This window comes from Pogona vitticeps, chromosome 1, assembly GCF_051106095.1.
Source record: "Pogona vitticeps strain Pit_001003342236 chromosome 1, PviZW2.1, whole genome shotgun sequence".
Classification (NCBI taxonomy): Eukaryota; Metazoa; Chordata; class Lepidosauria; order Squamata; family Agamidae; genus Pogona; species Pogona vitticeps.
In genome coordinates, this window is record NC_135783.1 from 201,117,177 (window position 1) to 201,132,023 (window position 14,847).

Here is a 14,847-nt window from a genome sequence, read left to right on the forward strand (position 1 = left end):
ATGGATCACTTGAGTCCAGCCCCTGTCCAGGGAGACACCAGTGGGGAATTGAACCCCCAGCCTTGGTCTCTGCAGCCAGAGGCCTAAACCACTGAGCTATCCAGCAGTTCAGTTATTACTGTGTTTTAAGTGCCAAAGAAAGAGAGAGAAGTTTCTGGGATTCCTTGCAACAGGTGTTACAATAACTTTGTAGTCTTTGGCAATATACACTTTGATTTCAGAGGTGGGCAGCAGAATATTATGATCCTGCACTGGAACCTTAATAGCAGCTAACTGTGAGTTCCCAGATTAGATTCTGATGTGGCATTAAAAAAATTTATTGTGCCAGAACTCTTGAGTGGCCGTGGGCATCTGCCACATATTGTTATTTGATGAACTAGATCAGTAAAGGTATCCTAAACAAAGGCACAGGATGTATACACAAAATGCTATGCTTTCTCCTCTCTGTGTTCTTAGGCAAACCTGTCACATTTTTAGTCATTTAAATAAGTCAGCGTTGGTGGTCCATCAAGACTCGCCTCCTTAAGCATTTACTGATCAATTTTACTGTCACCAGTACTCTACAGTGAGGTTTGCAAACTTGGCCTCATTATTTTGTTGGTAATATTATTGATAAATATTTTAAATTGCATCAATATAATATACATTGGTAAGAACTCCCACTTTTTGCAGCATTTCCCAGCACAGTGTCTTCCAAATGTGCTGGAAAACAACAGGCCACACTTGCTAAGGATGCTGAGAGTTTTAGTCAAATATATATACAGTATAGGGCACCAGCTCTGAAGATTATTTTAAAGACTAACAAAGAATTTTGCCAGAAGATTTTTGAAAATCCCAAATCATAGATAATTATTAGCACTCCTAAATATGTTAAATAATTAGTAAGACAAAACATTATTTTCTACCAGTGTCAAGGTTTCTGCTTTTACCTTAATCATGTTCACACTGGCGTTCTTTCCATTAATTTATTTGGAGCAGAATTTAGGGTGATGGATCTATATTCACATGGTTTCTTATTTACGGTACATACAGGGTTTTTTTTAATTACAGTTTTAAAATTTGCTTGTTCATTGTCTACCAATGTATCAATCTGAAGGCTGACTTTGCTGAGAAGTAATGTACTTTACTTAGGAGATCAATAATTTATTGAAGGACCGAAATATGAATACATGACTGAATGGCTCGCTACCCTAGCAGAGTAATTTATGAAATATGTCAGACAGGAAATTATGTTTTAAGATGTAATTTCTATTTAAAATTACTATTTAGATTCCTTTCCCCGAAAAACTATGCATGTAAAGCGAGGGTGGGGGCAGAAATGGTTTTAACTCTAGTCCTAAATGTATACTGTTATTTCTAGAAAGTGGGATTGTCTGATATACTCATGGTGAAATTCAGTGTCAGAATCCCTCCAGAACCTTGCTGTTATGCATATGTTGGCAGTTTTTCTATAAATGATCTTAGTTACAGCATTTGAGTATGGTGTGCCTACAATATGGAATTTTACGCAATGGAAATAGGAAGAAATGTATAAAAGAAACATTTTTAAAATCACATTTGTACCAACTAGGTATGGATGGCAGAACAGAAAATATCTTATGACAAGAAGAAACAAGAAGAGTTAATGCAACAGTACCTTAAAGAGCAGGAATCCTATGACAACAGGTGAGAGATAACGCTTATGTTATACCAAATAAAAACACAGCTTTGTTTATTTTCTAAAATAAAAGATGTCAACATCTCAGTTAGAGGTTTCTCTGTGAGTTTTTATGTTTTACTATTTTCATTTTTAGATTTATGATGTAGTTGTGATGTTTTAACTATGATAAGCTGCTCTGTGGAAGAATTCACGTTTTAAAGTATTAATATTGTCAGTCTCTTGAAAATTTCAAACCTTCATTAAAAATAGTAAGTTTTCTAATCCCAGTAATTGCAGGTGAATGTCTTTCAAACATTAGAGCATGACTCTTAGCGACAGGTAACCTGGTTCTGAATAGTCTATACGTACCTAGAAAAACCTGGCAAGAGTAGCCATAAGTAAGAAGCAGCTTGGTGGCACATAATAGATATATATTTAAAGGTCACCTTGTGTCCAACCACACTAACTATAAGTTAAAATATAATCATGGGAATACAGTGGTGCCTCGCTTAATGATTGCCCCGCATTACGACAAATCCGTTTTACGATGATCTTTTTGCGATCGCAATTGCAATCAGAAAACGATGGTCTAAATGGGGGAATTTTGCTTAGCGATGATTGGTTCCCTGCCTTGTGAACCGATTTTCGCTTTCCGACGATCAAAAACAGCTGATTGTCAGGTTTTCAAAATGGCCACCGGGTGCTTAAAATGGCTCCCCGCTATGCTTAGGGATGGATTCCTCGCTATGCAGGTACCGAAAATGGCCGCTGTATGGAGGATCTTCGCTGGACGGTGAGTTTTAAGCCCATTGGAACGCATTAACCGGGTTTCAATGCGTTTCAATGGGGTTTTTAATTTTGCTTTACGATGTTTTCGCTTAACGGCGATTTTCCTGGAACGGATTGTGGTCGTTAAGTGAGGCACCACTGTATAGTTACAAAATATTATTCTAATATAAAATTAATATGCTGAAGTGCATCCAGGTAGAAAGAAGTTACCAGTGGACATGCCCACATCATAGGCCACAGGAAATGTTAGGTATATTATGTTGCTGACATTTAGGTGTTTTTAAAAACAGATACAGTAGCATCAGATGTGCCCAAAACATTAAAATTTTGCTGAAGCACATATAATTTAAAATCTTGGGCTAGATAATTTTTCCACTGGTTAGATTGTCCTGTGCAAGTTAACACTGTATTCAGTTCTAAGCTCAGATGAATCACATTTAATGCTTTGCAATGAACATATATACAGTGGTGCCTCGCTTAACGAGCGCCCCGTTTAACGAAAAAATCGCATAGCGATGGCTTTTTTGCCATCGCTTTTGCAATCGCACAACGATCTTGCCTATGGGGAAAAATCGCTTTGCGATTTTTCCCCATAGGCACCATTTTCCCCCAGCTGAGCGGCGGGAGCTTTGAAGCCCCGCAGCTCAGCTGGGGGAAAATGTCAGCAGTGGGCTGCGGCCTCGGAAGGACCCCGAAGCCACCGTCCCCTGCCGACAGTTCCCTTCCGAGCTCTCAAAGGGCCCCCTCCGATATTGGAGAAAGCCCTTTGAGAGCTCGGAAGGCTCTCAGCGGGGGCGGGGGAAGGGTATGGGGGTGTCGAAGGCTTCCAGGCCTTTGCCTGGAAGCCTTGCGGACACCCCCCCACCCTGTCCCCACCACCGGCAGCCTCCCCGCGCCGCCTACCCCGGCCGTTCTTGGACGCCTGGAAGTCCGAGAACGGCTGGGGAAAGCGGCGCGGGTAGGCTTCAAGCCTTCCCGATCCACCCCCACCCTGTCCCCGATGCCGGTAGCCTCCCCGCGCCGCCTACCCAGGCCGTTCTCGGACACCTAGGTGTCCGAGAACCGCCGGGTTAGGCAGCGCAAGGAGGCTTTAAGCGGCGGGGACAGGGTGGGGGGTGGATTGAGAAGCTTGAAGCCTACCCGCGCCCCTTACCCAGGCCGTTCTCGGACTTCCAGAAGTCCGAGAACGGCCTGGGTAAGCGGCGCGGGTAGGCTTCAAGCTTCCCGATCCACCCCCCACCCTGTCCCCGCCGCTTAAAGGGTAACCGGCGATTGGTGGGATCCAAGCCCAGGATGCCTGAAAGGCATCCCAATCCCACCACCCTCCCCCCGCAGCTTGGATCCGAGCCGTGGCGGCTACCCCAGCCATGGCCGGACTCTAGGGAGTCCAGCCATGGCTGAGGTAGCCGCCGTGGGTCGGATCCAAGCCGCGGGGGGAGGGGAAAAACCGGATAATCCATTCCAATTGGAATGGATTAACCGGTTTTCAATGCATTCCTATGGAAAATGGTGCTTCACATAACAATGTTTTCACATAACGGGTTTTTTTTCGGAACCAATTAACATCGTTATGCGAGGCACCACTGTAATTTGTAGTTGCTAGGTTCAGTTTCCTTGAAGGTGCAGTAGGACTGTAAAAATATCTCATAGAATCATAGAATAGTGAAGTTGGAAGGGACCTGTCAGGTCATCAAGTCCAACTCCCTACTCAATGCAGGAATCCAAATCAAAGCAGATCAAATGGATGGTGGTCTAAGTTTCTCTTGTTTATAGTTAAGACAGCCTGTCAAAGATTCTGCCTTAAAGTCCTTGCCTCTAAGATGAGAATTAGACACTAGGCGTTTGGTTTGGTTTGGTTTTGTCCTTTTGGTCATCATTTGCACCAAATGTCTCGGGGGGCCTCTTTTAATGTCTGGAGTTAATTAGATACAGCGTAAGCATAAAAGGCAGACATTGCTCCATTAGCTGTCAAACACCTCATCTGATGTTTCTTTTAATAGTCCATGCAAAAACAAGGCAGCAGTTATTATACTTTTACTTGCCAAAAATATCAGTCTCATAAATACACAGATTTTGTCCAAGACTAATAAAAAAACTTCTCACTATAGGGTGATTTTGTGCAGGTGCATGTATGTATGCAGACATGCTTTCTCATATAGCCCGTGTGGATGAACCAGGTCACATTTTACATCTCTATAGTGCAGATTATGCTTGTGTTCCACCACTTAAAAATGATAATTTCTGTGGTTTAGCCTATAGAGTTATGGACTAGGAACTCTTGGGACCAGGGTTCAAATCCCCACTCAGTCACGTAAACTCATTGGGGGAGTGGAACTGGTAAAAACCACTCCTTAAATATCTCAGTTACCTTGAAAGCCCGATTAGGGTTGCTATAGATCTGTTCTGACTTGATAGCATAGAGCACACATGGAAACCAAAGAACACTCTAATTGTAGATATGGCTACAGCTTGCCAAAAGATAAATGATAACAAGATCAAATGTTGGAAAAGGCAAACATTATCAATTACTGTAATTTAAATTCCATGATCACCCCAGTTCTTACACACACACACACACAAAACATCTTTTACAGTTTTCAAAACAAGACTGCCCCATGTGTAATTAATACAGTATGCTTATACAGCAGGCTACTCCAGCTGCAGTATTTCCAGGCAGCTCCCTGAAATCAGTTCAGGGTCAGCCAACCAGGGGTATTTGTATCAAACAACACTTATCAGCTGTTGGGACAAGCCAAGCAGTATGTTTTGTGATAGCAACTCATGTCTGAAAATTTGAATCAGCCTTTGGAAAGTAACATTTTTATCTTCTTACTTGAAAAACAGTAGTACAGGCCCCCTTACGAGTTTCTTAAATAAAATGTTAATTTTCTGTGAATAGGTTTGAGGAACAGAAAGTGGAATTGCAAGAAAAACGTACATTTGTCAATGGTAACAGGTTAATGTCCTCCTAAGTACATCAATTTTAGTCCCAAATACTTAAGTTAACTGATACCTATATTTCCAGATCAGGAGACGTTTTAGCAGTAATGCAGTTACATTCAGTTGAATCCTTTCAGTGATATCCTGAGGAACTAGTCGACCTATATAATAGTTTCAGGACAAAAATGAGGTTAGCAGTTGGCAAATAATCTGACTGAAGTAAGCACTCCCAACGATTAGAGCCTCTAATTTGAAACAGTTAATTGTGTAATTAGAAGCCCCCCCAATTGTTAAATAATATCATTAACTCTAGCATAGAAAATTAAAGTTGGTTGATAAATGACAGGTCATCAGCACAGGTAACTGCCTTACATTCTTCCTGTTTGTGTATAAATCTCAAGCTTAATCGTCTGCCTGGTTAAACATGTCAGAGATTTCAACCATAAATCCAACATCAGAGGAGCTAAAGATCTCCCTGTTGTATACTGTTTTCTTCAATGGAAAAAGATGGGAATTTCATCCGTGACCTAATAAATAGATAAAAGATTGAAGCCCATTTTTAAAGTGCTACTGAATGCTAAATTCTTTCAAAGTAACAAAAAGAAACTTGCCAAATTTTTGTCAGCTAAAAATTAAAATTGGCAGATTTATAGGCACTGTCTGTTGTGATCTGTGAAAACAGGAATCCAGTCTGGACAGAACTTCATGTGATCAAAACTGGTCTGGTGCCTTCTAAATAGCTCTGTCTTCTTAGAGAATGTTTGCAGATCATATGTATGATCCCAGACTGTCGAAATATTCCCAAATCCCAAATAATTTTTCAGTGCCTGTTCCTAAACTGCTGGAAACACTGCACCGGTAAGTCAGCTTAGCCACTTCCCTCTTGTCTTGCTCCTGGTAGACGGAGACCTTCATTTTTAGATAGGCTTTTATTTGATATTAACAAATCTGATATTGGATTGAGTGGCTGTGTTCATAAGTGGTTTTAAATTGTGGGTTTTAATATTCCTGTTTGTTTAATTGTTTTTAATATACCTTATTGTATTTTTACCTTTGTTAGTACTTTGTTTTAATTGATTCTGAGCTGCTTTGGGTTGTGTATAGGGAGAAAGCTACCATATAAATCCAGTAAAATACAAACTGAAATTGTGAAGGTATTAGTAGTTTTTCATAATTTATTTTGACTAGACCATTCCATTGCTTTGTGCTTTGCATTCAGAATATGAAGTTTTATTCGTTTGTCAGCCAGCAGCTTCTATTGGTAAGCTACTCAAGATAAAATATCTTAATGAGTCAGTGGCTGAAATCCTGTTGTAGAGGTGTATCACAGTGATGATGTCATCAGCAGTGGCAAATCACTGTGATTAAAGACCTGCTTTGAGGATTTGGGATAACACATGACTTTTTCGCATTGTATACGAATCACAGACACACTTCCCAATCAGCTTTAATCAATAGTGATTTGCTGCTGCTGACATCATTCCTGTTGCACACACCAAGTCATACAATAGGATTTCAACCATTAACTTAGTGATGCAACATACTTACCTCTGGAATATTTTAATGCAACTAGCACATCTGGGAATGATTTAAACCTTATCTTCTAAGATTAAACTCTGAATTGTAACATATTCTAGAATCATTATTGGGTGGTTGCCATGTTTACTTAAAAATGCTTTTAGCATTAGTCGATGTTCCTTATTTTTCTTTTGAGATGTGCTTGTTGGATCATCTCTTTCATAGACTGCTTATGGGCGATGAACGTGTGAAGAATGGGCTAAATTTTATGTATGAAGCCCCACCTGGAGCCAAGAAAGGTAATTTTTATTCCTTAATAGTGTACAGTATTTGTTATTTATTGATACTTATATTGTAAATATAATATTATTGTTTTTTATATTATTGGGAACATTTTGTTTTAATTCCAGCAAATCATCCAAACAGACACTGGCCGGTATTTTATTCCATAGTTTGCTGGTGCAGCAAGAGTGAATTCACCAGCAGGGGCAGATTGCCACCAGTTAAAGAGTTCCCGTTTCAATTTTAGGTTATGTACAGCTTCGTCTCATTTCACATGAGCTGCATGCAGCCCCAAATCAATGCAGGGACTCTTTAACTAGTGGCAATCTGCTGTTGCTGACTTTACTCTCATTGCACCAGCAGAGGTATGGAACAGGATGTTAACTGATTCTTCTCAGTCCAGGAAACATTCGTATTAACTTGAAGCAGGCATCTTTATTAATATTGGCTGTTAAATGTGATTGAAGAATTACAACTACAGTGGTACTCTGCTTGACATGATAATCTGTTCCAGGAAAATTGCTGTTAAGCGAAATCATTGTCAAACGGGGAAAAAACCGCCATTGGAATGCATTGAAAACCGGTCAATGCGTTCCAATGGGGAAATACCTCATTGTCCAGCAAAGATTGCCCATAGAGGACCGCCGATCAGTGGTTAGAAATCACTGTCTTCCGAAGCAGGGGTCCGGAAAGCAGTCATTTTGCAAAGGGAGGGAAGCCATTTGGCGGAACTGGAAAAATCGTCGTATAACGAACAAACGGTTCGCGAAGCAGGCTCCTAATCAACGTAATACGGATTTCCCCCATTGGAACCATCGTTTTGCGATCGCAATAGCGATCGCAAAAAAGTCATCATTAAGCGATTTTGACGTCATGCGGGGTAAGCGTCTAGCGGGGCACCACTGTATTTATAAAATGCCAGAAAATATAGAAGGAAAACCTGTAGCTCAGTGGCAGAGCGTATTCTGTGCATGTTTGTAAGAAGTCCAGTGTTCAGTCTGTAGCATGTTCAGGGAAGGCCTAGAAAAGATCCTTGTTTGTAAGCAGCCATTCAGCCATCTGAGCTGGATGATCAGCAATCCAGCCTGGTACGTGGCAGCTTTCTGTTTTCTTTATAATATTAAATAATAAGGAATTCTTGGGTAACCTCTTACAAAATGCATCATGTAGCTATTTCTGGATATTCTGTAGAAGAGCTTTATCCATAGAGCTTTATGAAGTGCTATTGCTTATACTTGATCTGATGTGTTCCTTATAAATGTGCCGAAGAAGTTGTGAAGTCATTTGATTGCTTCTAGGAATCAAAACAGACTTGAGATGTGCTACTGAGCAGCCCATCCCCTAGATTCTCTTACAATTAATGGGATCAAAGACTCACGCCCCTTACTTTGGGACAGGATCCATGTGAGCTACCTTTCATAGTTCATATCTGGCAAAAGGTCTGTAGCCTTCGGTGCAAGAAGCTGGCAGAACTAATGTCCTGTCAGAGTTGCATAATGGCTAGGGTCAAACACAGCTTCAAGGTGCAGGTTTGTGGAGCAGTTCTGAGCTGAAAGGAAAAATGTGGCATGTCTTTTCCTGAAACACAGTGGCTTATAAAACTAGGCATTAGATGAACATTTTTGCATATGTTTTATATCCAAGTCTTTCAGTACTGTAAGAACACAGTTATATTCCAAGTATTGTGCAGGTTTACTCAAAAGAAAGTCCTGTTAACAGCAGTGAGACTTCATGAAGAATATATAACATATAGCACAGCTCTCTTAGGTATGGGTCTAGAAATTGAATCTTATGTTTTTCATTATTACAAATAATCTACTTTGAATAAGGTGTATAAGTGTATAATTTGAATAAATATTTATTCAATGTAAAGTGATACAAGAACTGTAAAATAATTTTTTACAATGTGTGTTGTATCAAATGATGGTATCTACAGTATATCTTATTCAATGTATTATTTTTTCTCCCCCCCACCACCACCATTCTATACTGATTGTTAAAGAAGAGACCAAAGAGGTAATTCTGAAATTATATTGTATTTTATTTATATTTATTAGGCATACATTTCAAGCTGGATTATTTTACAACTTACTTTTGTATTTGCTGTTTTTTAGCAAGAAGGAGAAACTGAATATAAATTTGAATGGCAGAAAGTCGCTCCACGTGAAAAGTAAGAATTTTTCCCTTTATTATTTGGATAACATCATTTACAGCGTATATTTGTGCATATTCCCCTTTGAGGAAGAAGGCTGTCATAGTATTAAGTGTTCTTATAGTGGAAAGATAGTATTTTTAAAAAATCAAAAAGCATCTCTTTTCAAGTGATATTATTTATTTTTATTTTTACACTGGATCAGTTAGATACAAAGGCACCAATGTTCCCTCTAAGCTGCGTGGGTGCATGGCTGTGCAGTGTTGCGTCGGTGCTGCACAGCCACAGCCAGTGTTGCCATCCATTTCGTTCCGGTTGTGGCTGGAATCCCATGCATGTGGGGCAGCCCCCCCCCCCCAAGCACTGGCAGAAAATTAGAGAGAACATTGAAAGGCACCTACACTACATAATAAATGTGAAATCCATAAAGCAAATGAGTAAAGAGCAAGCCTGATAAATGCAGCAAGTTTGCTTGATTTATGACTGTTACTAAAAATGTGGCCAAAATCCTCTTGCCTAGTTATGCTGGCATAGCACAACTGACACCATGTTTGAAGGTGAATTGTCTCAAATAAAGACATTGCCAAAGACATTCCCTGTGGCCTACGGTGTGACTCAGCATTTAACAGACCCTGTCTGCAGTGATTTCTTAACTTGAGACAGTTCGCCTCTAAACGTTACGCCATTTGCTACACAAGAGGATTTTGGCTTATAATTCTTCTGACTCTGTAAATGTAACTTCAATACTGACATCAGTCAGTTATTGGATCTAGAGCAGTGCAAAGCAGAGTTTCCCTTGCACAGTAGGTGTTTCTCACCTCCAGAACAGCCCAGGCAATTTGGGGGGGGGGGGGGACTGTAGCAGAGGATGAAGGCTGCAGGATTAAAGGAATACACCTTTCAAAGGCTATTCTAGACATACAAGATCTATTTGAATCCAACTCAGTATTTATATTCACTGTGCAAAATCTTTGTGTGCTTTTTTCTTACTGAAAAGTTCACAGAGCAGCCCACAGAAAAGGGGGAAACAAACCCTTGTCCATGTCCTGAGAAGGGGCTTGGGACTTGAGGGTCTTTGCTAGGCAAAGCCCAGTGCCCCTCTTCTACAGCCCCAGGCTCCTTTCTTTCTGAAACTTTGGATAGTTCTGCCACCACCACCCCTCTTTCTATATAAAAGGACTAAAAGACTAAAAATATCTCAGGTCATTTTGACCGAGAACAGTAAGACACTTGGACTCAGATTTAATCAGGAGCACTCTGCCTTCCACACCACAGTGGACAGTTCAAAAAGGGAACTCATTTTTTTATTAGAAACAAGGCCGAAATACATTGACCAAACAGAAAAGGCATTGTCTAAGAAACTAAACAGTAAGAACAATACCATTTGTTTCCCCGTTTCTTAGCCAAGGTACAGCTTAGTAAAAACAATCTATAAACATCTAACCCTGATGTAACTAAAGTTTCTACAATCTATAAACATCTAACCCTGATGTAACTAAAGTTTCTATCTGCCATGGCTTGGCTAAGCCAGGTGGTCTATTCATGTAGTATGTGGATTTGCCGTTCTCTGGTGGTTACATTCCTCCCAATCACCTGGAAGGCCCAAGGAGACTAACCTTTGTTCTCTGGCTGCAGTCTTTAAATACCTTTTTTGGCCCTTTCTTGATTCCTGGGAACTCTTTGGCCAAGCACCATTTCAAAGAAGGCTTTTGCTTTAAGCGGTCAAGCAAGATGTGTCTGCATGTAGAGTTGAATAAATCAGCATATTGAGAGATTTTAGGCAGCAAGTGCTGTCCTAGTATCTTTGGGCCAAATGTGGTTTACAGCCCATCTTCAAATAGGGCTTTGAAATGTATATTTGCCATCTGTTGGCCATGTTCTCCTCAAAGTATGACCGTATCTTTGATGCTTTGCTTTCTATATCTCTGGAATCCTCACTTGGGGGTCTACCCTGCTTTCCTCACAGTCAAATCATATAAAATTCACATCAGACCTATAGCAGCTGGACAAGAGAGAGCAGAGGTAGCACTCACAAAAAACTATAACAATGGTCAGTACAGATGATGCACAGCACAGTGTCAGCAGGAGAATTAAATAACAGTAGGAACAGAAATAGGTTGATAGTTTCCTAACCCCTTCACTGGCTACCCTTAAGAGATTGTTGAAAACCTGGCTATTTAGACAGGCCTTCGAGAATATTCCGTCAACAGAATGCAGAGTACTTTCCAGCTCCTAAGTTAGTGATCCTGCCATCCTGGTTGCTTTTATTAGATGTAATTGTTTCTGTGCTGTATTTGTAAGTCTATATTGTTTCTAAGTCTATATTGTGTATGTTTATTTTTTAATATTATTTTGATGTTATTATATTTGAATTTACTGTGGTTGATTATTGTACTGTTTTTGTTGTGAACCCCCCTGAGTGGCCTTGGTAGCCAGATGGGAAGTATACAAATCAATCATTCAATCAATCAAACAAACATATAATTGGGAAACCCTCCGATAGCAACTCATTAAAAATCTTGACAGTCTCTAACTCAGGAACGCAAGAGCCTTGTCCAAATACACTAATGATGTTGAATCCTCACAAGCTTGTAAGGTCTCTGAAGTCATTCATTTACTAACAAAAGAGTTTGTTCACCAAAAGCTCTTTTTTATTCTCGGTTTCACTTAATTTGTGTCCACTCCTAAAACATAGTACCAGTGTGGCTGTTGTGTAGATTTTATATATGTCTTCTTGTTTTCTTCCATTTAACAGATATGCTAAAGATGATATGAATATTAGAGATCAGCCATTTGGTATCCAGGTAAGTGTTCAGCTTCCCCTTCCTCTAGCACAGAATATTTTACTAAGGTTTAATATGTACAGTGGTGCCTCGCATAGCGAGGTTAATCCGTTCCGGATTAACCTTCGCTATGGCAAAACATCACTGAACGGAACGGGGAAAGCCATTGGAACGCATTAAAGTTAGTTTATTTATTTATTTATTTAATTTATATCCCGCCTATCTGTTCAGCTCAGGACCACTCTAGGCGGCTAACAATAAACAGGTGATAAAAATAAACATATATAAACAGCATAAATAAAACCTTACACAGATAGGAAAGTAATTAATACGTGTTCCAATAGGCTCCAAAACTCACAGTTCAGCGAAGTTGTCCCATAGCCGGCAGCCATTTTCGCGCCTTTGGTAAGCGAGGGGAGGACATGAAAACGCTGCGCGCGGCCATTTCGGGGCTTCCAGCGGCCATTTTGGAACCGCCGAACAGCTGATCGTCGGGCATCGCTTTGCGAAGATCAGTAAGCGACACGCTTACCGATCATCGCAAAGCGAGTTTTGCCCATGGGGCCATCGGTATGCGATCACATTTGCGATCGCTAAAACCTCTTCACTATGCGATTTCGCCATTCTACGGTGCACTCGTTAAGCGAGGCACCACTTTAGTCATTTCATTACACAGGAGGGGGTAAAGCATGTTGACCAAAATCTTGTAGATAAGCATCATAAATCAATTAATAGACTCATTGAATCAATGGTGATTTGGTGAGTCAACTCCTCTGTAGGTTCTTTTGATCCAAATAAGCCTACTCTGTGACTTACTATACTAAAATTGGTTGCAGTTCGAGTAGGCCCATTTGAATGAATGGCTTATAGAGGAGTTGACTCACCAAATCTCCCTTGTATTCAGTGCCTGATTTACTACACCAAGAAACAGGATTTTGGCCATTAAAATGTAAATTTATGTCCATATTGGTTATTTTTCAGGTGCGGAATGTGAGATGTATTAAATGTCACAAGTGGGGCCATGTCAACACAGACCGAGAATGTCCTTTGTTTGGACTTTCTGGAATTAATGCAAGTTCAGTTTCCAGTGACGGTTCAGGTAGGCACTTAATGAGGCTGTCATTGATATTCTGAAATCTGTTCTCAGTTTTGGGGCTGATACAGATCAATTGTAACTGAGTTAGACAACAAAGGCTCTGCTTGCCACTTGGGGATCTTAAAGATTAGCCAATGGTTGTAAAATAATTTGGTAGTGCCACTTTGCTCTGCATTCACAGAGCAGAATTGTTTTGAAAACGTGTTTTGTTGTCTCTTCTCTGAAAGGAATAGCAGCCATTCTGTTGGTGGACTTTGTGCAGTGGTTCTGGGTTGTGTGCTAGAGCAGCCTATTGCACCACAAGAGAGGCTTGGGAGATGTAGTAAGTTTGTTGGTGGCACTGCTGGCTTTGTGGCTATTGGAAGATTCCAAATAGCATTAATTTTCCTTCCACCCATTTCCATTTCCAGCACATAAGCAATGACATCCTCTTGAAGAGGGGTGCACTTGGATTTCCTGCCATAATCTGAGCTACATCTGGAAGACCAGCAGATTTCAGAAGCACTAGAAAATATTGTTCCAAGCCCTGACATTTACCTGGGCAAAAGGGATGGCAGTAGTGGCAGGTTGTACACAGTGTAGGAGTGTATGTGTCACTCGCTACCTGTAGAGGGCTAGGAAACAGGATTGACTGCAAAGAAGAAGTGTGTTCTTTATCCTCAGGCTTTAATAAGAAAATGCATTTTAAATAAAAGTAACAGTGCTTGAGAAGGCAGGAGGGCCTGGCGTGCTCTGATCGATGGAGTCACGAAGTCGGACACGACTCAATGACTAAACAACAACAACAAAAACAGCACTTGCTAATTGTCCATCCATCCATCCACTACTTTTCTATTTTCCATTTCCTCCAGAAAGCTCAATTATGAGAACATAACACTGATGGTTTGAATACCTGACATTCGTGTACTATTGGTAGCATACAGTAAGGTAAAGATTCCCCTTGACATTTAGTCCAGTTGTGTCCGACTCTAGGGTGTGGTGCTCATCCCCGTTTCCAAGCCGTAGAGCCAGCGTTTTATCTGTAGAAAGTTTCCGTGGTCACATGGCCAGCGTGACTAGACATGGAGCACTGTTACCTTCCCACAGTGGTGGTACCTACTTATCTACAGTGGTGCCTCGACGTACGAAATTAATCCGTATTGGAATGGTGGCTGTAACTCGAAATTTTCATAAGTCGAAGCACCATTTCCCATAGGAATGCATTGAAAACCAATTAATCTGTTCCGGCCGAAGGAAAAAATATCAAGAAAGAGAGAGAGAGGAGAGAGAGAGAGAGAGAACGAGCAAGTCCCACGCTAGGACTGCTAAAGAAATAAAAAAATAAATAATTAAAAATCCAAATATAAACCTTGGAGCAAGTCCCACACTGGGACTGCAAAAAAATAATAATAATTAAAAAAACCACCAAAAACCAAAACAACACAAAAACACAACCCCCCAAACATACCCTCCAAAACCCACCCAGAGCAACTTTTTAAAAAGGAAAAAGGAGCACCTTAGTTATCCCCAGCCGCCCGGGGTTCCCCGCTACTGTTGGAGGCTTTCCAGGCTTACCCACCGCTGCGATCGCCACTGCCAGCAGCTTCTTCACAACCAATGGTTGGAACTTCCCACCCTTTCCCCCTGCCCTTTTCCATTCGTAAGTGGA

General features: G+C 40.7%; 1 protein-coding gene across 1 annotated transcript in view; it reads left to right on the forward strand.

The window, feature by feature from the left end:
* The window catches only part of CIRSR (corepressor of RBPJ and splicing regulator), a 41,316-nt gene that overhangs the window by 1,125 nt on the left and 25,344 nt on the right, over nucleotides 1-14,847 (forward strand). The window contains exons 2-7 of the mRNA XM_020805137.3: nucleotides 1,571-1,665; nucleotides 7,112-7,185; nucleotides 9,171-9,184; nucleotides 9,283-9,338; nucleotides 12,076-12,124; nucleotides 13,085-13,202. Coding sequence (XP_020660796.3) covers nucleotides 1,571-1,665; nucleotides 7,112-7,185; nucleotides 9,171-9,184; nucleotides 9,283-9,338; nucleotides 12,076-12,124; nucleotides 13,085-13,202 — 406 coding nt within the window. The remainder of the gene's footprint in view (nucleotides 1-1,570; nucleotides 1,666-7,111; nucleotides 7,186-9,170; nucleotides 9,185-9,282; nucleotides 9,339-12,075; nucleotides 12,125-13,084; nucleotides 13,203-14,847) is intronic.